The sequence below is a fragment of the Equus asinus genome, chromosome 11 (assembly GCF_041296235.1).
Source record: "Equus asinus isolate D_3611 breed Donkey chromosome 11, EquAss-T2T_v2, whole genome shotgun sequence".
Lineage (NCBI taxonomy): Eukaryota > Metazoa > Chordata > Mammalia > Perissodactyla > Equidae > Equus > Equus asinus.
Genome location: NC_091800.1, coordinates 84,695,145 through 84,717,852, shown reverse-complemented (window position 1 = coordinate 84,717,852; position 22,708 = coordinate 84,695,145). Strand labels below are relative to the sequence as shown.

The window sequence follows — 22,708 nt, the reverse complement described above, 5'->3', positions numbered from 1 at the left end:
TATTTCTTCCTTCTGCTTGCTTTTCTTTTCTCTTCTTTTTCTAGGTTTTTGAAGTGGGAACTTAGATTATTGATTTGAGACTTTTCCTCTTTTCTAATATATTCATTTAGTGCTATAAGTTTTCCTGTTAACACTGCTTTAGCACAAATTTTGATGTTATATTTTTGTCTTCATTCAGTTCCATGTACTTTTTAATTTCTCTTTTTCTGATTTCCTTTTTGACTCACGGGTTATTTAGAAGTGGGTTATTTAGTTTTCACATGTTTGGAGATTGTCCTTATCTCGGTGTTATTAATTTCTAGTTTGAGCCCATTGTTGTTGGAGAACACATTCTGTATGATTTCAATTCTTTCAGATTTGTTGAGCTTTATTTTGTGGCCCAGGATATGGTCTATCTTCGTCTATGCTCCACACATAAAAGGAAAGTGCATTGAGCTGTGCTGGGTGGAGTAGTCAACAATGTCAACAACACTCTGTTGCCTCCCGATGTTGTTGGGTTCGTCTATACCCATGCTGATTTTCTGTTTAGTTGTTCTATAAATTGTTGAGAGAGAAGTGCTGAAGTCTCTAAAATTGTGGGTTTGTCTATTTCTTCTTTCAGTTCTATCAGCTTGCTTTACTTATTTTGCAGCTCTGTTGTTTGGTGCATACACATTGAGAATTGCTATATCTTCTTGGTGGATTGACCCTTTATCATTATATAATGTCTGTCTCCAGTAATTTTCTCTGCTCTGAAGTCTACGTTATATGATATTAATATAGCCACTCCTGCTTCATTTGGTTAATATTTGCAGACTTATCTTCTTCTATCTTTTCCCATTCAATCTGCCTATGTCCTTATTTTTAAGGTGAGTTTCTTGCAGGTAGCATGGAGCTGGGCTGTGTGTTTTAATCTACTCTGTCAGTCTCTGTCTTTTCATTCGTTTGCTTGGACCATTTACGTTTAATGTAATTATCGATACATTAGGGCTCAAGTCTATCATTTTTCTATTTGTTCTGTTTACATTTCTCTGTTTGCTTTTTCCTGTGGGTTCCTTGAACGCTTTTTTAGAATTCAATTTTGGTTTATCTATAGTATTTTCGAGTGCATCTCTTCATGTAGCTTCTTATTGGTAGCTGTAGGCAGTACACTATATATACATAACATCACATTCTACTGCTGTCATTTTATCAGTTCCAGTGAAGTACAGAAATCTCACCTTTTATCCTCCTCTGTTTATAATACAATTGCCGTAACTGTTTCATCTACATACATTTAGAACAATGTCAGGCAATGTTACGAGTTTTGCTTCAACCATCAAACATAATTTAGAAAACTCAAGAAGAAAAGGAAAGCCCAAAGTATTTACCATATTCGCTTACTGTGTTGTTTCTTCCCTCCTAATGCCCCAATATGCCTTCTTTTAACGTTGTCTTTCTGTTTTGAGAACTTCCGTTAGCCATCCTTTTAGGATAAGCCTACTCATGGCAAATTACCTTCCTTTCCTTTCCTTCATTTGAGATGTCTGGATCCCCTTCATTCCCGAAGGGCATTTTTGCTGGAGTTAGGATACTAGGGTGACAGTACCTTTCCTTCAGCATTTCGAAAGTACTGTGCGACTTCCTTCTGGCCTCTGGTTTCTGATGAGAAACCTTCTGTCGTTCAAATGGCTTTTCTCTGGCTGCGTCATAGATTTGTGTGTGTGTGTGTAATTTTCAGAAGTTTAATTACAATTCATCTTGGCATGGATTTCTGAGGGATCATCCTATTTGGGGTTCACTCAGCTTCTTGAATCTGTAGGTTTATGTCTTTTGCCAAATGTGAGTACTTTTCAGCCGTTATTTCTATGAGCAGTTTTCAGCCCTGCCTTCTTTCTTCTCTCCGCCAAGGACTGCAATGACGCAGACGTCAGATCTTTATCACAGTCCCTGGGTCACTGAGGTTCTGTGCATTTCTTTGCCGAGTCTACTTTCTCTCTATTGTTCAGATCAGGGCATTTCTATCATCATTTCTGCCATGTCAGTGACTCCTTCCTCTGTCCCCTCCTTTCTGCTGTTGAAACCATTCTCTGAGCTTTTTATTTGGGTTATTGTATTTTTTTAATCTAAAGTTTCCATTTGGTTCTTCTGTTTCTTTCCTTAAAGGTATTTCCTTGCTCAGGCTTTCTAGTCCCATTCGTCTCAGGCATGCTCACAAATGCTCACTAAGCATTTTGTCAAGGCTGCTTTAAAATCTCTCTGAGATAATCCCAGCCTCTCTGCATGCCGACGTCAGCCCCCATCAACTGTCTTGTTTTCACTCATTTTGAAATCTTCCTGGCTTTTGGTCTGATGAGTGATTATCAGTAGAAACCTGGAAATTTTCCTATTACTTGATCCTTTGGTTTTAGCTGGCTTTCTCGGACTCCACTCCAGGAGAGCTGACTCTCTCGGACATCCCTGCCAGGTGGGGGTGGAGGTCTAGGCTCTCGACTTGGCAACCTGGGGTGTGCCCCCACCTTGTCTGGAGCCCACTCCTTATGGGGCATCGGTCCCACATTCTCAGAGCACACTGTTGGGGAAGCTGCCCTCTGCCAGTGTCCTCGCCCTGCCTGTCTCCCCACAGGCACCTGTCCCGAGAAGGTCGTTTTGATAACACGTGTGCAATTCAGCACATACTTGCACGCTTCTGGGAATCCAGAGACTAAGTGGGGAAGAAGTCCAGAAAGAATTCACATTTTGCTCATTTCAAGAGCATCTCTGTACTTCACAGTCGAGGATGGCATTTGTTGCATGGAGAACAGCTGCTCACTGTGCCCTCAGGCCCTGGCACACCAGGTCCCTGGCCCACAGGCTGTGGACATCGGCCTGCAGCCTGATGCCACACTCTGTGTTTTTGTTGCCCTAAAATTCCAAAGTCGTGAATGGGAATAGTGTTAAGGAAAATGCATAGTATTGGTCCATTAAGAAACTAGGAGTCCAAGCTAAAAGGGTGCGATTCCATCTGAATTTTCGGGTGCTCACTTTGCTAACAAATGCTAAACCATCCTAAAGAAAATAAGGCAGAATAATGCTAGAGTTTTCATTATTCTTCCTCTCAAAGAAACTTTCAAATTTGGCTACATGGGTCCCTCAGAGTGAAAGCCAGATGTGACAGCGAGTCAAGTTTTAGATTTTTGTATACAATACCCATTGTTTTAATCAGTTTTGACGAGATATTTGTAAAAAAGCTTCTGTGGCATGTTGTATTCACCTGGCGTTGTCCTTTCAACCTAATTACAGAGGCAAACACGCTAGGGAGCAAATGTCACAGCCCCAGCTATGTAAACCACCAAGGTCTCTCAGTTCTGGTCATGAAACAAGACAGTCTGGGGGGCCTGTAGCTGTCCAGAGGCTCAGGCCACCGGCAGAGCAGCTGGCTCAGGAACTTGGGGGTGGCACAGGAGTCAGAGGTGTTCAGGTGTCCCAGGTGACACCCATGAGCAGTCGGCCGAGCAGCCCAGCCTGGACATGGCTGTTACCCTGCAGCTGGGAGCATGGCCCATAGGATGCCCAGGCCACTGGGTCCCCTGAGTCAGGATGTGCATTTCACCAAGACCTCTCGGGACTGCTGTGCATTCAGTTTTGAAAAGCACCTCCAGACTATATGGCGTTGAATTCCTCTATAGACACTCAGAAGGGGTAAAGGGCCCCCTTCCCAGCCCAACAGCGGGTCTCAGGGGACATCATGCTCATGGCCGAAACTAAGTGCCTAGAGTGGCAGGAGGTGAAGGCGCGACCCTCTGAGCCCCTGGTCCAGAGCAGAACCCCGGCCCTGTTCTCGCCTGTTGGATGCTTTCTCCCTGGGGGGCCACTCAAGGAGCCCCAGCAATTGCGTTTTCATGATCTTGATCCTGCTGCACAGGGTCTCAGACCAGGAAGTGTCTCAGCGGCTGTCCGAGCCAGTTCAGGCCCGTCCTCGCGCTGACCATGCTCTGTATATCCTTCTTCCTGAAGGAAGGAGAGAAGGGGCAGAGGTGAGCGACTGGCTGTTCATGCAGGAATTTCTCCTTCGTCGTTATCAGACAGATAAATTTCTGGGCAAGGGCATCCAGGGAGGAGGGGCTGGCGCCCTGACTTGCCCGGGGGAGAAGGTGGAGGGGCATCTGATAGTGGGGACCTGCCAGAGCGCACAGGGGACCTGCCCAGCGTGCTGTTTGGACGGCTGGGGTCTGATAACACGGCCACAGCGCTTTCCCGGGCCCGTCTCCACGACGCCCTTGATCTCCGATGGGGGAGACTATAAAGCCAGAGGAGGTCTTTCTCCTCTCAGTCTGCATGTGGGGAGCAGCCTCACCCTGCAGGAAGGGGGCCTCCAGCAACAGGGACGATGGCTGCGCTGCAGGAGAAGAAGTCGTGCAGCCAGCGGATGGAGGAGTTCCGGCACTACTGCTGGAACCCAGACACGGGGCAGATGCTGGGCCGCACGCTGTCCCGCTGGGGTATGTGTGGCGGGCAGGTGGGCAGGCAGGGGCCGCTCAGGGGAACGGGGCCGAGGACCACCCAGCAGCAGCTCAGGGCCGGGATCCAGGTGCCCAGGACCCAGCCCTGCCCCAGCTTCCGGCCAGGCCTCACCTCCCTCACCAGATGACCCCAAAGGCCCATTTCGGCTCTAATATCCCTGACAGCAGGCGCCTTCGAGGTGGGAATGTCTGAGGACTGGCCCCAAAGGTGCCGCCTTAGATTTGAGAACAGTATTTTCAAAGTCACGTTCCTAAAACTTAAAAATTTTAGAGCGACTTTTAAGTTAAGGGGGATAGGGTTTCTCTGGGTGTTGGGAATGTTCTGGAACTGGACAGAGGTGACGGTTGAACAACACTGAGTGTGAGTGCACTGAACAGCGCTGAGCTGCTGGCATCAGGGCATGAGATGGGGAGCTCACGCTGCGTGTCCCCATGATTGCGAAGCGTGTCGGACCCCCTCTGCCCGCAGCGTGGATCAGCCTGTACTACGTGGCCTTCTACGCGGTCATGACCGGACTCTTCGCCCTGTGCATCTATGTGCTGATGCGCACCGTCGACCCGTACACCCCCGACTACCAGGACCAGCTGAAGTCGCCAGGTAACAGAGTCACCAGGTACCGGGGCCACCAGGTACAGGGCCGCTGGGTAAAGCGGCCGCTGGGTATTGGGGGAGGGGGTGGGGGGGCGGGGCTCGTGCCTGGACACAATGACCCTGCACCGGGCTATGCCACAAAGTCAGAACAGCACCCAGGAAGGAAGCCCAGAGCCCACGAGGGCCTCCGTGCCACCTGTGGCAGGCCCAGGGCTTCAGGGGTACAGCGGGCGTGGATGGCTCCTCCGCTGCCTTTGATGAGGCCGATGACCCCGGATTATAAAGTCTGCCTTCGGGTTTAGTTTAATCATCAAAACAGAAGGTTTGATTACGGAGACAGTCTTTACAGCACTTCCTTTACACGCTTACAGGCCACAGAGAGCGCTTCTGGGAGGCACACGAGAGGCTGCCCCTGGCGGACTGGGGAGCGTGTGCCCGCTTCACGCCCCTCGGCTCTGAGGCAGCTCTCCTGGGGCGCACTCAGAACCCCCGGTTCTCCCCAGGGCACTCTGTCCACAGTCCCGTTCCTCAAGGGAGCGTGGGCTTAGGCTGAGCGATCGCTCTCCTCTCCTGAGTTGGCCCCAAAATGACAACAGGACTCTAGGGCCTGAGACCTGGAGGCCGCAGCCCTCAAGCCCAAGGGAAGGTGGTTTACCCAAGACGATCGCATGTGGCCCGTCTGCCCAGAGACCAGAACACAGCCCGAGGGGGGTGCCGCCCCTCCCGGCACCCAGCAGCTCAGCGTTTATCATCTCGGTAACAACCCAGAACACCCGCAGTGGGGTCGCTGTGACCTAGGGAGGAAAAGACAATCCACAAGCTAAGAGAAGGCAGCTCAGACGAGGGGCGCGCCCACACTTCCCTCAGGCGGGTGCCCGCGGGTCGTCCTCTAACAATCCTGACCCCAGACGGCTGTGCCGGGTCACAGTTTTCAGAATCAACCAACAGACAAAGCACAGGATTTCACTGTAATTCCAGAGCAGAACGTGACGTATCACAAACTTGAGAACGTGACCATGATGTGATATGCCTTTCAAAACCCAGAGGATGGAGGGCAGGCCAGGCAGTCACGGGAGGCGGGACAGGCGCCAGTTGCCAGCTGGTGAACGCGCTACTACAACACGAAGAGGCCGTGGGGTGTGCCCAGACGGCAGTGGAGAGCTGGCCCTTTCCTAAATTTAGACCTTTCTGATGGCTTTTACTTTAAACCACGCACAGCTGTCACCGTCACAGCATCCGTCTAAACAACAGATCCCTCACTCACTTAGGAAGTCACCCGCAACAACTGCGCGCTGGCCAAATAAACCGCGCAGCCTTCTAGAACAACACACGACAGAGCAGTCGTGGGAAGGAGGAGAGTCGGGGGAGCCGCCAGGGAGGATGAGGACCCACGTCGGGAAGTGAGGAAGGCGGACCAGGCACAGTGCAACCCAATCACGTGAAGGAGACAGGACACACGTCTCTGCATCCGGAGTCACAGAAACAGGAAGCTGAAGGATGCACCCTAGACGTGAGGTTGGGGAATCCGAGGGCTGCCGCGTCAATACTTGTACACGTCGACTCTTCCTGTTTTACAATTAATAGGTTGTTAGGTTGCTTTTTCACTCAACCAACACCAGTCACGAGTTTTCCGATGTGCCTTCAAATACAACTTCACTGGGAGACCCGGGTTAGACCCTGTGTTGAGTTGGCACCTGCAGAGCGAGCGTGGCCACCGGGTGGCGCTGGCACAGGCCTCATGTGCACAGGGAGCCCGCCCACCTCAGGCATCGGACAGGCCTCGGTGCTCCGACTGCATGGTTCCCAGGTGGGTGGGCAGGGCCCCGGGGCCTCCTTGCGGTGCAGAGGGACGCCTGGCCACAGCCTCCTCACCTGGGACCTCTGAGAACCAGGCGCAGCCTGGACCACAGCATCCTACATCTACATCCCACGCTCGCCTCCAGGCTGGCACGGCTCTTGGGCCACCTGCCGATGCCATGGTGAACAGCGTGGATGTGGTAAACATTTGGGGAAGCTAAGGAGGAGTGTCACGCTCTCTTCCCAGGGGTGACTTTGAGGCCGGACGTCTACGGGGACAAAGGCCTGGACATTTCCTACAACGTCTCCAATAACAGGACCTGGACAGACCTGACGCTCACCCTCCACAACTTCCTGGCAGGTAAAGTTTAAAATGCTTCCACAGTCCTATTCTTTCTTTTTCTGAGAGAACGTCACTGCAGGACGTGGGTGTCGCCGCCCTCTAGACCACGGTGGCGGCTGCGGCTGGAGGCAGTGCCCTCGTGTGTCTGTCCCCACAGGCTACTCGCCAGCATCCCAAGAGGACAACATCAACTGCACCTCCCACAAGTACTTCTTCCAGGAAAGCTTCAGGGCCCCCAACCACACCAAGTTCTCCTGCAAGTTCACGGCCGACATGCTGCAGAACTGCTCGGGGCTGGTGGACCCCAGTTTCGGCTTTGCAGAAGGAAAGCCGTGTTTTATTATTAAAATGAACAGGGTGAGCAGCGAGGGGTCCTTGGGAGATGGCTGTGGTGTGGGGGTCAGCCTTCTCGTGACCGTGCACCCTCCTGTCCAGGGCTCCAGGGGTGGCGGGGCTGGACTTGCCAGCCCCTCCCCGCTCTGCACCTCCCACAGCACACACCTGTGGCCTTGGCCACTGAGGCTGCGTCTCTCACACACAAACTGAGAACCGCCCGTTCAGACACGGCACTCAGGGGGCCGTGGCATCTGGATGCCTAGCAGCAGAGCACAGGGCTGCTCAGGGTGGCCAGATGCCACGTGTGCACAACAGTGAGACAGAAGCCAGGCTGTGTGTGGGTGCTGGAAGGACACCTGGGAACTGCCCAGAGCAGAGGTTTCCAACCTGGGCCAGGGGCCCACCAGGGCTGGACACGCAGGGAGGCCGACCGTGAGAATAGAGCCAACTCAAGCAAACCACAGGAGGGCACGGTCCTTTAGCCACCCGGGTGCAGGGGAGCAGCGGCATCTTGGCCCAGACCCGAGGAGGGGCGGGATCTGGCTGGGGGAGGGGACCCGCTCCACACTGACCAGCAAGTGCAGCCTGGAGGCCAAGACCTCTGAGCGCCTGCGTGGGGCACCACTGATACTCCTTCCTGAGGCCTAGAGGAAGCCATGCAGTCGTGCACTGCACACGCGTCCCAGGCCCAGCTGGGGGCTCATTAGGGCTGCCCAGCAGGTGTGAGGGCAGCTCACCTGCCCAGAACAGGAGGGCTGTGCACACCGGGAAGGTGTGCGGGGGAGGCAGGCACTCTGCTGGCCCTGGGAACAAGGAGGCACAACCGAGGGCTGGGACGTCAGGAGGCGAGATAGGCATGAACGGGGAGACGGTGGGCTGGAGAAGTCTGCCCGGGTGCCGTGTCAGTGCCCGCAGAGCGCCTGGGAGCGGCAGCCTCAGCTCTGACACTCCTGCCCAGCTCGCCAACCCCCAGCGCCCAGACCTCAGCCCTGGGGCGGGGCTTCTGGTTTGAAGCAGGAGCTGGCGACAGCCGCCAGGGTGACGGGGACAGGAACCCCCTGGACCCCTCCCAGGGCCCGGCGCCACAGGTCCCTCTATGCTCGGCCGACATGAGAGCTGCCAATGCCTTTCCTTCCAGATCGTCAGGTTCCTGCCCAGCAACAGCACAGCCCCCAGGGTGGACTGCGCCTTCCTGGTGAGTGCGGCCGCCCGGGCCGTCTCCTTTATGTGAGCAACCTGCGGGGGTAACTTCCCTGGTTTCCCTAGAACGTCTCAACTGCAGCCTCATAACCAGACACACGATTGCACGAACCATCACTTCAACAGTTTTATTACACAGGCTCAGCACCTAGGAAGAGAACAATGCTCCTTAGTTATTGTTTTGCTTCAAAAAGCATCTGGGACAGGACACCACTAACTTCAAAATGTTTGGGGCAGTGTGGAAAAGCCAAGGTACCTCCTGGTTTTGACCTTTTATTTGCTCATTTACAGAAACGTGCCGGACCACAGCAGCTACAGTTGTTTACAGTGTGTGTACACAGGCCACTAAGAGTTGGCATTAATTTATCACAGTTCTCCTCAAGTCGTTTTTAAGTACAAGACAAAAAAACTAAATGTCTTCACTGAATATTTTCTAAACTTTATTTTCACTGTTACACCCTCAACTGTTGCCTCTGGCAGTGGGCGCCCCACTCAGGGATTCCACACACCAGAGCCCTCAAAGCGGGGAGCTCCCCGGGGCGCAGGGTCCGCCTGGCACACGCGTGGGCTGACTTGAGATTTTAGCAGACACCAGGGTTCCTTCATCTGTTCTCGACAAGCTCCAGCTCTCCATCAGGCAACTCACTGACTCTGACAATAAAATGAAACAAACCCCCCGAGAGCATGTCGACCTCACCCCAGAGGGTAGCCCACACAGCTCTTCCCCACCGTGCGAACCAACAGGCACGTTCTTGGCTCTGTCCGCCTTTATTATCCCACAAGGACTCGAGAAGGTAAAAATGCAAGCTTGAGAAGTCACCAGGGGTGCTGCAAACTGACAAACTGCACCCCTAATGGGATCTTGGTGCTGACTGTAAAGATGAGATCTGGTTTACGGTAACTGTGCAATAAAGCGTTTACGTGGTCACCTACACAGTGCACACACATGCACACACACAAGGCACACGCATGCACGTTACACACAAGCAGGCACATCAGACACGTGCAGACACACACACACCCAGATGCTGCCTTCCTCAGGCGGTGGTCTCTGCCCCCAGGACCAGCCCCACGGGGACGGCCGGCCCCTGCAGGTGGAGTACTACCCGCCCAACGGTACCTTCAGCCTGCACTACTTCCCCTACTACGGGAAGAAGGCCCAGGTAGGTGCGTCTCCCCTTTTCCCTGACAGCTGCTGCTGAACCGTCTCAAACTCAGCAACAATTAGCACAAGGAAACACTCGCCCCACAAACGTGAATGCAAGGAATCGCTGAGCGCACCTTGACCTCCAGTGCTCTGGTCTTCCCAAACCCGCGTCCCCATGACGACCTGAAAACACACCACTCTCACAGAAAATGCTGAGTCTAATTCTTTTAGGTTCTGAGGGCCTCCCAATCCTTTTAGGACCGTATATACATTTCAAAGCATTTCCTCCAAAGCTCTTGCTTTTCTGTTTTATTTTTATTTTTATTGTCATCAAATACAATTTGGAGCTGTTGCTGGTATTGTCTGTCCCCTCCAGACCAGCCCTCCTTGTGGTGAGGTGGGGAGACATTTATCCCAGTGGGGGCGGGCATGTGGCAGGCCACGTGCTGGCGACACGTCACTCAGGTCTTACAGGGACGGAGCTACAACAGGGTTGCCCCCGGGCCACCTGTGCGTCAACAGTCGCCACGAGGCCCTAACATGTGTGCTCTCTCCACACGCCCTTCTCAGCCCCACTACAGCAACCCTCTGGTGGCCGCCAAGTTTCTCAACGTCCCCAGGAACATGCAAGTCGTCATTGTGTGCAAGATCCTGGCGGATCACGTGACCTTCGACAACCCCCACGACCCCTATGAAGGGAAAGTGGAGTTCAAGCTTAAAATTCAGAAATAAAGGAGCAAGGAGGTGCCTCACAGACCACCCATGGGCCCCCAGGCCAGCTCTCCAACGCTGACCACCACAGTGCAGTGCGCTGCTAACCCACGGGCACAAGCACGTCAAGCACTTGACATCAGAACCAACTGTTTCTCATTAGATCTTTGCTATTTTTCAGATGGAATTTGTAGCTTTGATAAGAATGTTGGCTAACGTGGCCACCCTAAGGCAGCAGCTGTCCCACTGACAAGACCTTACAACGCCTGTCTCCCCTATCCAGTCACCGCTGTCCTCACTGTCATTTATTTTTCCCATGTCGATAAGCTACCACCCACGTTAATATAAAGACCATTAACGTGTTACCATGAAATGCGACTTACAAGTACACTCTGAATGCTTGCTTTAGAGAACACGACTCCTAAACTGTAAAAATGACACATATTAAAGTCACTCTCTCTCTGCGTGGAACAGTTCTGTCTTTCCTGATAAGGGGAAAAAATTAACTAAAAAACCAAACACCTCTTTCCTTAAAAATCTCCCATTTAAAGATTCAATTGCCAGTCGGGGAAATCACAGGACAATACTGGAGGGCGTCCCGAGTATGTGGGCTGGTGAGGCGTGAGGGTGTCGCCCCATGATAGAGCCAAGAACAAGGGACTCACAAAGGGTGGCCAGTGTCCTGCTCACAGCAGGTCCCCCAACCCAGACATGCGGTCTGCAACGCTTGCCCCTCCGGAAAACCCGGAAGGAGAACATTCTGTCCAAACACACAAATGGCCTCAGCGTGCACAGCGGTTTCTCACCCAAACCAGAGCGTGAGGCCTGGTGTCCTGACCCCGCTAGCACCAGCGCCACGTCACTGCCACAGAGACAGAGATGGCTCCGTGCAGCCACTGGACAAGAAAACCCATCTACCCTAAACACCAGCAGCCCCAGCACAGACTCAGAACAGCAACCCCGCTACTTTCTGCAGGAACGCTGAATCCCGCATCCACTGGGCGTCTCCACCACGAAAGACACTGGGGAAAACGGCTCCATTGCTGACCCTCAGTAAAAACTGCTTGAGGCACCTCAGAAATGTCATGTTATGTCAGAGGTCAGAAGTCAGGCCACCTCAGAAATGTCATGACCCACCAGAGGTCAAGCTACTTTAGAAATGTCATGTCAGAGATCAGGTCAGCTCAGATATGCCATGACACACTGGAGATGAGAGGTCAGGCCACCTCAGAAATGTCATGTTATGTCAGAGGTCAGGCCACCTCAGAAATGTCTTAACACCCCAGAGGTCAGATGTCCGGGGTCTGGTCACTCCAGATGGGATGACTAGTCCACACACATCAGGCTGTACTGGCTGACCTGGTGCCAGGCTGCTCCTACTGATGGTCCATGTGGCCAGTACTGCTTCCCATTTCACCGAGAAGGAAACAGGCCAGCAGGCCTGAGCCTGGCAGGGAGGGGCCAACCGGCCTAGGAAGGGAAGGGCACGTGAAATTTCAAACCCGCTGCATCCAGACCACAGACTCCCCTAGGAAAGGACTTCAGGGAGTTTCCCTCAAGTCAATGTTGAAAACACAGAATGACCCAAAGCCTAGGGGAGGCATGGCACAGGCTCTAGGGTCAGAGGTCAGAGGCCCAGGTTGCTTCTCCTCCCCAGCTGACCTGAGCCATTCTGCCTCGTGCCAGCATCACCAGGGCACTGGACACATGCTGGCACAGGTGGGGCACACGCCAGCACAGGCCGGCACACAGAGGCACATGCTGGCACAGGCGGGCACACACCAGCACAGGCTAGCACAGGATGGCACACACTGGCACAGGCCAGCACACACAGGCACACGCTGGGACAGGTAGGGCACACGCAGGCACAGGTGGGCACACATCAGCACACACTGGCACACACCAGCACAGGCGGGCACAGGTGGGTACACGCAGGTGCTCAGACACCCAGGATCACTGTGGTGCCAACATTTGCAGAGTCAATTCTTGGCACAAAGAGTCACCAGTCTTCTTGTTTTTAGAAACCCAGCACTCAGTGTTTTAATCCTTGTAAAATGTGACCTTAGCAAACACACACATCCCCTAAAGGTCACACAACACCATGGGGAAGTCAAGGACCAAAGGGCACAGGCATGGATGCCCTCATGGGGGACGCTCTCAAGACACAGGATAAGATAACTGGGCCATGGCCAGCCACTGACAAGGAAGAGCAGGTGAGAGGAATCGCCTGCCCAGGCATCTCTGAGCAACCAAACCAGCCACAGGGTGGACCACAGCCCTGCTCGCCCACCTCCAGCCGACACACCCCCAGCCTCTCTGCGGTCACTAGAGCCCTTCGCTGGTGGAAAGTTGGTGCTACTTCCTCCCCGGCCCTTCAGAACTGGCTGCCCTTGCACGCGTCACCGCCTTGCACGTGTCACCTTGGTGGGACTCAGCTGGGAGACACACCCAGCCCTACCCAGGCACAGTGGAGTGAAAGAGGCAGCAGGGACTTAGTGACCAGGGGCCGAGGCTGAAGACGCGGGGCTGGCTGCGCGTTCACCCACAGGGCACTCTGAGACTGTGCCGCACGGCGCCGTGCCACAGCCCTCAGGACGTTACAGGAAGTCCCCCAGGAAGGAGCATGTGCTGCCACTTCCTCCTGTGGGACATCTGGCCCCTGTATGGAATCCACAGCCTTTCACTGAGACATCCACTGATTCACTCAGCCAACTCCAACAGCCCTAACTCTCCTTCCCCACTTGCAAACTTAGTCTTTTTCTGAAAGTCAAACCCATCAAATATGCCTCGACTCCCAGGTTCAGAAGAAAGGCAAGGAGCAAGCTCTCCCCACCTCCAGCCACTGGGGAAGCGGCCTCACTCTGGTCAGCGTCCACTGTGACCCCTTCCTTGGCCTCATCCCTGGGCAGCTGCTGGACATGCTGAGGGCCAAGGCAGGTCTGGCCACCGCTCCTGGGCCTGGCAACCTCTCCTTGCTCCAGCAAAAAGCCAGACCAACAGTGTAAAGTAACTTCTAGACGGTCATCCTGAATTAGAGAAACACAGAGCTTGTTTAAAATGCCCATGCGAGTTTTATTAATAAAAACTAACAGTGCCAAGTTAAACAAGTCGAACAATTAAAGTCTCTTTATATTCCATAAAATATTACAGAAAAGTTTATTTGTGTTTCAATAAAAAGACTATTGTTTTAGAACAGGCAGCTAACAGCAACTGTGCAGTTAATGGTTCTTGGTGAATAAATTTTAAAAGAGACTACTGCCTGTCCCGAAATTCCTTTTTCCTTTTATAAAAAAAGAACTATTAAAAATGATTGACAAATTTTGAGTTAAAAAACTGTTAAAACATTCTCTATATTTAATTTCAACTTTATAATAGATTACAGGAAGATGCTGACGAAACAAATACAACATTTGTTTCCGTACGTGTCTTTAAACCATAGACTTATAAGTATGTAAACAACTATATAATAAAAAGTCTCCAAACGCTGCCTGTAAGAAATCAGGCAAATTTTACCATAAGCAACAAACACCCCATTCCAAACCTCCAGACAGTCCTCCTGGCTGCACCAGCGCGGCAGGACATTTCCCAAACAAAACGACAACAAACAGAAATGAGACAGCTTCGCGATTTCTCTGCTGTGACACAGCAAACACGCATCACCTCGATGGAATCGCACAGTTGATATAACTTAAGGGAAACAGTTATAACGCAAGTTGTGGCGCCTCACGCGGATGCAGACGAGCAGAGCCCTGCCCTTCGCTCAGCTCCGGGACGCGGCGCTGTGGAACCTCACTCCGCCAGCAGGGGCGCCACTCACAACGGCTGCAACCAAGCGGCTTCCGGCTGCACGGGCACAAGCGACAGGACGGCGTCTGACTTCGTTGATGAGCGTACAGCACTTCTTCAGTAAACTCAGCAAGAATCGTTAAAGGGAAAAAAACAAACTCCAAATTTAAAAAAATAGAAAATGAAAACACAAAATCCTACACAGTGAACAGGCCCTGCATCAGCACACGGCACCCAAACACACCACGGGCCACCTGCGATCCTACGGAGACACCCTCGCCTGCTTGTCGGAGACGCACGTCCAACTCAACAGCTTACAGCGTCTTCTTGGGAGGAGGCCAAAAGGAAACAGAAAAACCCACGCTAAAAAGTGTTTCTCCTGCACGTGTTCCTGAAGCTGGATGTGAGGGCGGGGCCGGCAGGCAGCATCAGTCCTCCTCATCGTTTTCATTGAAGTCGTCCTCATCCTCATCGTCCTCCCCGACGTAGGAAACGGGGGTCTCCACCCTGGACCCGCTGTACTGAGACCCGCTGGAGCTCGTGGCCAGCATGCCGTCCGCACCATTGGTCAAGTCACTGCAAGGACAGGAGGCAGACGAGGCAGTCAGTGATGCACGTCCATGGCTCATGCCACAGACAGGTCCGCATTTCAGGGAGGTTTGGGGCATTTCAATTATAGAAACAGAAATGGAGGGGCTGGCCCGGTGGCGCAGCAGTTAAGTGCACACGTTCTGCTTTGGCGGCCCAGGGTCTGCCAGTTCAGATCCCGAGTGTGGACATGGCACCACTTGGCAGGCCATGCTGTGGCAGGCATCCCACATATAAAGTAGAGGAAGATGGGCATGAATGTGAGCTCAGGGCCAGTCTTCCTCAGCAAAAAAGAGGAGGATTGGCAGCAGATGTTAGCTCAGGGCTAATCTTCCTCAAAAAAAAGAAAGAAAAAAAGAAACAGAAATGGAAAATTTCACGCATCTGCGGTACAGAATCCCCGCACTCTGCTGCATTCCAGCTCTCAGACCCTCTTCCCGTCCTCCCTCTTGAATACCCCACAGATGAAACGAGGGGGTACAGCAGGCCACAGTATTTAGTCTCCCCCTGCACCCTGTTTATTCCAGTGCACAAACCAGAAAACCACCAGATCTTGCCTTCCAGGCCTTTTACTTATGAATATCCTTAACCTCTGGGGAGAGGTGGAAACCGATTAGGAAAAAGAGGCCCCAGAAAGGATGACATGGCGCCCTCCAAAGAAAGGCTGCCAGACGGCAGCATGTGCGAGGGCGCCCCACGAGCCGTGTGTGCACATGTGTGTGCATGTGAGCATGCGTTTGTGCGTGTGACAGTGTGCGTGCGTTTGTGCGTGTGACAGTGTGTGCGTTTGTGTGTGTGACAGTGTGTGTGCGTTTGTGCGTGTGACAGTGTGTGCGTTTGTGCGTGTGACAGTGTGTGTGCGTTTGTGCGTGTGACAGTGTGTGTGCGTTTGTGCGTGTGACAGTGTGTGTGCGTTTGTGCGTGTGACAGTGTGTGCGTTTGTGCGTGTGACAGTGTGTGCGTTTGTGTGTGTGACAGTGTGTGTGCGTTTGTGCGTGTGACAGCGTGTGCGTTTGTGCGTGTGACAGTGTGTGTGCGTTTGTGCGTGTGACAGTGTGCGTGCATTTGTGCGTGTGACAGCGTGTGCGTTTGTGCGTGTGACAGTGTGCGTGCGTTTGTGCGTGACAGTGTGCGTGCGTTTGTGCGTGTGACAGTGTGTGCGTTTGTGCGTGTGACAGTGTGCGTGCGTTTGTGCGTGTGACAGTGTGCGTGCGTTTGTGCGTGTGACAGTGTGCGTGCGTTTGTGCGTGTGACAGTGTGTGCGTTTGTGTGTGTGACAGTGTGCGTGCGTTTGTGCGTGTGACAGTGTGCGTGCGTTTGTGCGTGTGACAGTGTGTGCGTTTGTGCGTGTGACAGTGTGTGCGTTTGTGCGTGTGACAGTGCGTGCGTTTGTGCGTGTGACAGTGTGTGCGTTTGTGCGTGTGACAGTGTGCGTGCGTTTGTGCGTGTGACAGTGTGTGCGTTTGTGTGTGTGACAGTGTGTGTGCGTTTGTGCGTGTGACAGTGCGTGCGTTTGTGCGTGTGACAGTGTGTGCGTTTGTGCGTGTGACAGTGCGTGCGTTTGTGCGTGTGACAGTGTGCGTTTGTGCGTGTGACAGTGTGTGCGTTTGTGCGTGTGACAGTGTGCGTGCGTTTGTGCGTGTGACAGTGTGCGTGCGTGTGTGTGTGACAGTGTGCGTGTGTTTGTGTGTGTGACAGTGTGCGTGTGTTTGTGTGTGTGACAGTGTGCGTGCGTTTGTGCGTGTGACAGTGTGCGTGTGTTTGTGTGTGTGACAGTGTGCGTGTGTTTGTGTGTGTGACAGTGTGCGTGCGTTTGTGTGTGACAGTGTGCGTGCGTTTGTGTGTGACAGTGTGCGTGCGTTTGTGTGTGTGACAGTGTGTGTGCGTTTGTGTGTGACAGTGTGCGTGTGTTTGTGTGTGTGACAGTGTGCGTGCGTTTGTGCGTGTGACAGTGTGCGTGCGTTTGTGTGTGCGTGTGACAGTGTGCGTGCGTTTGTGTGTGTGACAGTGTGCGTGCGTTTGTGTGTGTGACAGTGTGCGTGTGTTTGTGTGTGTGACAGTGTGCGTGCGTTTGTGCGTGTGACAGTGTGTGTGCGTTTGTGTGTGTGACAGTGTGTGTGCGTTTGTGTGTGACAGTGTGCGTGTGTTTGTGTGTGTGACAGTGTGCGTGCGTTTGTGCGTGTGACAGTGTGCGTGCGTTTGTGTGTGCGTGTGACAGTGTGCGTGCGTTTGTGTGTGTGACAGTGTGCGTGCGTTTGTGTGTGTGACAGTGTGCGTGTGTTTGTGTGTGTGACAGTGTGCGTGCGTTTGTGCGTGTGACAGTGTGTGTGCGTTTGTGTGTGTGACAGTGTGTGTGCGTTTGTGTGTGACAGTGTGCGTGTGTTTGTGTGTGTGACAGTGTGCGTGCGTTTGTGCGTGTGACAGTGTGCGTGCGTTTGTGTGTGCGTGTGACAGTGTGCGTGCGTGTGTGTGTGTGACAGTGTGCGTGCGTTTGTGTGTGACAGTGTGCGTGCGTTTGTGTGTGTGACAGTGTGTGTGCGTTTGTGTGTGTGCACACGTGCATGTACCCAACATCCCCTGGCCCCACCTCAGCTCCTCTGGCACCTGTGCAGAGCCCAGGAAGCTGAGCTGTGACAGATGGGTCTCACAAAGACGCTCTGCAGCCTGCAATTCCAGGAATGCTCCAAGGACCCACAGCTTTTTAGCTTTGTGAACGGCATTTGCGGAAAGTCAGTGGGGCTGGCCCTGGGCAGGGGCCACAGCTGCCGGGCTGGGCGCTGGTGGGAGGCAAGGCTGCCAGCCTGACACCCTGGTCCTCGGGTGGGTGTCTGGAGCCCACCTGCATTATGTTCCTGAGAGTCACAACCGGGACATGTGACAATACGGCTGTCACAACCTGGGGGGAGGTGCTGGCATGTGAGGCTGCTACCAAACGCTCCACATAGCACAGGGCAGCTCCCACAAGAGGGTCATCCGACCCAGAACGTCGACAGTGCTGAGGCTGAGAGCCTAGCTGAGAACAGAGAGAGGTTTAGAGCTGGGGTCCCAGGCCGGGCCAGTGGTGCAGTGATTAAGTGCACACGTTCCACTTTAGCGGCCCGGGGTTCACCGGTTCAGATCCCGGATGTGGACATGGCACCGCTTGACACGCCATGCTCTGGTAGGCGTCCCACATATAAAGTAGAGAAAGATGAGCATGGATGTTAGCTCAGGGCCAGTCTTCCTCAGCAAGAAGAGGAGGATTGGCAGTAGTTAGCTCAGGGCTAATCGTTCTCAAAAAAAAAACAGAGCTGGGGTCCCGGTGAGCGGCCCCTGGGCTCAGCCACCACCCGGCCTCCCAGCACAGAATGAGTCAGACACAATGGGCCAGTTATCATCTCAGGGCACTGACCAGAGACAGTCCATGCCAGCCCCGAGGGGGAGGGACAGACGCACGTTCCACTACGAATCAGAACGTACTTACTGGGTTACAGTCAAAAGTAATTTCGATTTCTTAGTATCTGAGCTGAGCAGGAAGAAAAGCATTCTGGACTCAGAGATGCCTCCTGTCAGTGTGTGGAGGCCTAGGCGCCCTGGGAGCAGCCTCACGCACAGCTCCCTCCAGGCAACTGAAGGCCTTCACTGCTTCCCACAAACTAAGGAGATCATTTTTTAAACAATAAATCCAGTTACAGATAGCAGGACACGAAAGGGTCAGAACCCCACTGGAACTGCGGCCGTTACACCCAAGCAGAGGAGTCCAGGGGTGTGCCACCATGAACCGCACGTGTGGCTCTAACCCGGCAACAGAGGTCAGGAACCTGAAGGGCCGCGGCCACAGGCCAGAGCCGAGGCGCGTCCTGCCACAGAGACGCTCCTATTCAGGCAAAGCCACAGGCACACGTCTTAACACCTCTCACTGGTATTACTAATGCTACAGAACAAAAACTACCACATGTTACACTCTTTGACAAACTAGTTCCACAGCCGAGAAATCAGCAAGCAACAAGCCAGAAAGCGTGAGCAGTTCAGCCACAGAGCTGCGCACTGGGGAGGTCAAGCCACAGAGGGCAGCCCAGAAAGCACTGTGCCTCCGTAAACACCGTTAGTGCCAGCTCCTCTGCAAGGGCAGGGGCTTTGCTTCGCTCCTCTGAAAAACTGACGTGAGTCTCCGAAAACTTAATCAACAGAAGAATTTCACGAAGATGAAAGTTTAGAAAATACCCAAGCTCCACCTCTTGGGATAACCAGTGTTCAGCATTTTACAGCCTGACTGCTGTAGACACACGAGGCAAGAGACTCAGAATGAAAAACTGTGCTGACCTGTCGAAACCTGACCACGTGCCAGACACCCCACAAGGAACTTCGCGCCTCTCGGCCCACAGAGGAGCAGGGACTGACCACCGCCAGCCCATCTCTGGGGAGTGGGCCAGGGCTGCAGAGCCGACCCCGGCCACGCCCTCAGGCCGGTGCCCAGCGCCCTCAGGGCCACACTGCATCGATGCCAAGCACACGCTGCCATCTAGTAGATCAGTCCCGTTCTGGAGGACCTACAGACTGCTAGCTCATCTCATATTTTAAGAAATTACACATTTACTAGCATTTAGGATTAATATAAAGTAATATACTTGATGTACAACACAATATAAAAGTTAATAAAACCATCGTTTTGTCAAAACTTAATGCTGAAATTTATCTTATAGTTACTTTAAAAAACTAAGATAAACGCTCAGGGACGACATAATTCTGCTCTATGGATTGCTAGGTCAAAGATTAAACACACACTGGTTTAAATAAAAAAGTTCCTTCAATAACATAAAAAATACATACAATAAGAGGTAAAGTGAAAAAAAGCAGAGAAAAAAATCACGTGTACGTTGTGACTCAAGAGTGTTAGAAAGAAATTGGAGGAAACGCCGGGGGCGCCCACCACTCGGGCTCTGGCAGGGGCTCTGGGCAGTTTCTGCACCCACTTCCCTGTGTGCTACTTTCTAAAAATAAAAACCACGTGTGACTGTCCATTTTTGGAGGGAAGAACCCTTTCCACATGGGGTCAAGCTACGGGTGTGACTTTGGGACCCATGGCTGATGTCCCCCAGGTGGGGAGAGGGTCCTGTCTACACAGAGTTCAGTCTGAGCAGCTTGGAATCGGGTGGCTGATGCGAAAGCTGGGGTCCACTGCCCGCCCGCCCGCCCGCCCGCCCTGCAGTCACCTGGCAGAGAGCCTCGTGCCGTTAGAAGTCGACACTGACGACGTGACAAAGACACCGCCGATTGATCCCTGAGCCATTTCTGGAAAGAGAAAGAAAATAAATCACACGTCACAAAACAGAGACCGCAGAGACAAGGACACACGCTGATGCCGCATGCCACGCCCACAGCTGTACTGGCCAGCCCTTCTGTGCTGCGCCACCACAGGAAGCAGCCCTGCTGGTCTGGTGCATGGCCAACGGGCCAGAGCTCTGTCAGACCTTCCTTCACATGCAGGCACTGATGACAACCCAGCCGGGCAATGCACCAGAAGCCATCATCATGAAGCAGAGCAGACAGGGAAAGGACCATCACCCACTCCCATCCTGGAAATGGCAGTCTGCACCATGGACAGGGCCAAGACAGGGGATGTTAGGGCACGTCGCCTTGCGTGTCCCAGCCGGGTGGTGGCAGGGGTCTGGGGGCGGGCAAGAGTCAGTCTCAGTGGACGACCAGATGCCTGCGGCCAGATGCCCACTTGCTCTGGACGCTCAGGAGCCCTGTGTCCCACCCAACACAGAGCTCTCGGGAACAAACCCACACTGCACTGTGGGGCAAAGATGGCAGCTTCTTGCCACGACACTCCTTCCTTCCTGAGGCCAGGACCCGCCAGCTCAGCGAAGGACTCGCCAGACTGAGAGCCGGAGGCCCCACTCGCCCGGGCAGCGCCTCCATATCCCACGCTGCAGGGATCCATCAGCACCCCAGGGGCACGTCCGAGCCCGCCAAGCTCCTCGGCAAGTTTCACTCTCCCCACCAGGCCCTGCCTGGAAGGTGACATCCTGACTCACACCTCATCACAGAAACCGCACGGCAGGCCACAAATGCACGTGTGGACAGCCGCGCCCATGGCCCGCCCACTTCCGCGGTCCCCGGACGCTCACGTCCCTGGGCTGGAGGCTGTCCCTTGCCCTGGCCACACAGCTGCCGTGGCCGTGGGACACAACTGACCCGTCACATAGGGCTCCAGTGCTTTTGGTACCAGGCTCCTCACTACTTTCAGGTCTTCGGCAGAGCAGCTCCCGGACTCCAGCCCGCAGGCCATCCCCATACGCTTCAGCACCTCGATGTCATCGTGGATTTCAAATGTGTTGTCAAAATTGAACAGGTACTCGAATCTGGAGGAGAAACTGACTGTCAGAGAGGCACCACCTTCACGATGGAGACCGATGCGTTCGTTCAGGGCCCAGAGCAGGGCACCCGCCCACCCCAAGACCTCCTCGGGCTCCCCTGTATCTGCTATCTCTACAAAACGCATCGACTCACAAACAGTGACATGAGAGGCTGAGACAGCCTCACAAATCCCCCCAGTTCAACAGGCCTGGCCCCAGGAGGTGGGACCATCCACCTGCGGCTCGGGCTGCCTGCCGCCCAGGGACGGACGGCAAACACCGCCCGCTGTCTGTGCCACGTTTACACGGCTGTCCTAATCACAATCCTGATAGGTTTGACTTCTCTTTTCAAAAGAAATGCACAATCAGGGAAATGAGAAGTGAACCTAAGTGAATTACGCTAAGAGGCAGTATTTCATAATTGTATCATGAACACGTTAACCAGACGGCTAGTTTCTTCTTCACACCACTGACTGCGGCCTCCGTCACGTCTGACTCGAGACTCACAGCAGAGACTGCAGGGCGGACAGAACCTACTTGTCATTAGAAATGCTGCAGTCGATGACGGTCTTCTTGCTGGTGTTCACAAGGATGAACGGCAGGTGGATGACAGAGTTGGGCGGGGGTGGCCGGCTGGCCTGCTGCTCTGCCTGGCGGTTTCTCTGCACCAGATTCTTGAAGGCAATTTGCTGAAAAAGATGAGCGATTGACACACCACTGGTACCTAACACCTTCTCCCGGCGTCCATGATGACCCTCCCCGAACCCCACCAGACAGCAAGGGGGTCTGGGCCCCCTTAGAGATCAGAGCAAACAGCTAGGGTGCTGCAGGCCCCGGTAGGCACACAGCACAAAAAACGCACCCTAAGAAACCAAATACCCAGAGAACTGAGCCCCTGGAGATGCAGGCCCTCACACTGTTTAGACAGAAACATCCTCGCAAAACAGGAGTAAAAGATGCATTGGCTCTGGAGGTTTCACTCCTTGCCCTCTCTGGGAAGGGGCCCTCAAGTGCCTAAGCCAGCCCACCCATGCATCGCGGCCTCAGAAGGCTGGGGGGGTGGGGAGGCAGTCGTGGCCCTGGAGCCTCCCAGGAGAATAGGTGCGCCCCGTGGACCTGGAGGCCAAGGGTTCCCCTCCAGGGCTGAGTGCTCAGGCCTAACACCAGAAAGCCAGGTCCCGGAGCGACGTCTGCCTTCAAGGTAACTTTCCTGCTGCTAATTTAAGCCTGGAAAGGTCCCCTCCCTCCCCGACTGGCCTCTCCAGCGCTGCCCGGCTATGGGACCCAGGAGCCGCCTTGGGTTTTCTCTAAGTAGCGAGGAGGCACTATGGAGACAGGAGGGAACAAGGCATTCTAAGGGGGCAGCCGACTGGAAGGAAGAAGCAGCCCCGACCCGGTGCAACCTCC

The 22,708-nt window shown here is 53.6% G+C and overlaps 2 protein-coding genes across 9 annotated transcripts in view; one reads left to right on the top strand and one right to left on the bottom strand.

The window, feature by feature from the left end:
- The first annotated feature begins 4,285 nt into the window (after nt 1–4,285).
- On the top strand, nt 4,286–14,601 carry ATP4B (ATPase H+/K+ transporting subunit beta). Its single transcript, XM_014867940.3, has 7 exons — nt 4,286–4,439; nt 4,930–5,058; nt 7,097–7,210; nt 7,350–7,549; nt 8,667–8,723; nt 9,790–9,891; nt 10,446–14,601. The coding sequence occupies exons 1-7, from the start codon at nt 4,328–4,330 to the stop codon at nt 10,605–10,607; spliced, it is 876 nt and encodes a 291-aa protein (XP_014723426.1). The 5' UTR covers nt 4,286–4,327; the 3' UTR covers nt 10,608–14,601.
- The window catches only part of TFDP1 (transcription factor Dp-1), a 44,011-nt gene continuing 34,937 nt past the window's right edge, over nt 13,635–22,708 (bottom strand). For all 8 annotated transcript variants that reach the window (XM_044779649.2, XM_044779648.2, XM_044779647.2 and 5 more), the window contains 4 exons: nt 21,839–21,990; nt 21,141–21,307; nt 20,153–20,231; nt 13,635–14,948 (listed from right to left, as the gene is read on the bottom strand). In XM_044779649.2, the coding sequence (XP_044635584.1) occupies nt 14,801–14,948; nt 20,153–20,231; nt 21,141–21,307; nt 21,839–21,990 (546 nt within the window). In that variant the 3' untranslated portion in view covers nt 13,635–14,800. The remainder of the gene's footprint in view (nt 14,949–20,152; nt 20,232–21,140; nt 21,308–21,838; nt 21,991–22,708) is intronic.

Excerpts from the sequence above, each read along its gene's own strand:
- ATP4B (XM_014867940.3), top strand. The coding sequence starts at position 4,328 with ATGGCTGCGCTGCAGGAGAAGAAGTCGTGCAGCCAGCGGATGGAGGAG. Across the intron at positions 7,550-8,666 it reads TTATTATTAAAATGAACAGG|ATCGTCAGGTTCCTGCCCAG; the intron begins GTGAGCAGCGAG and ends CTTTCCTTCCAG. Across the intron at positions 8,724-9,789 it reads GGGTGGACTGCGCCTTCCTG|GACCAGCCCCACGGGGACGG; the intron begins GTGAGTGCGGCC and ends CTCTGCCCCCAG.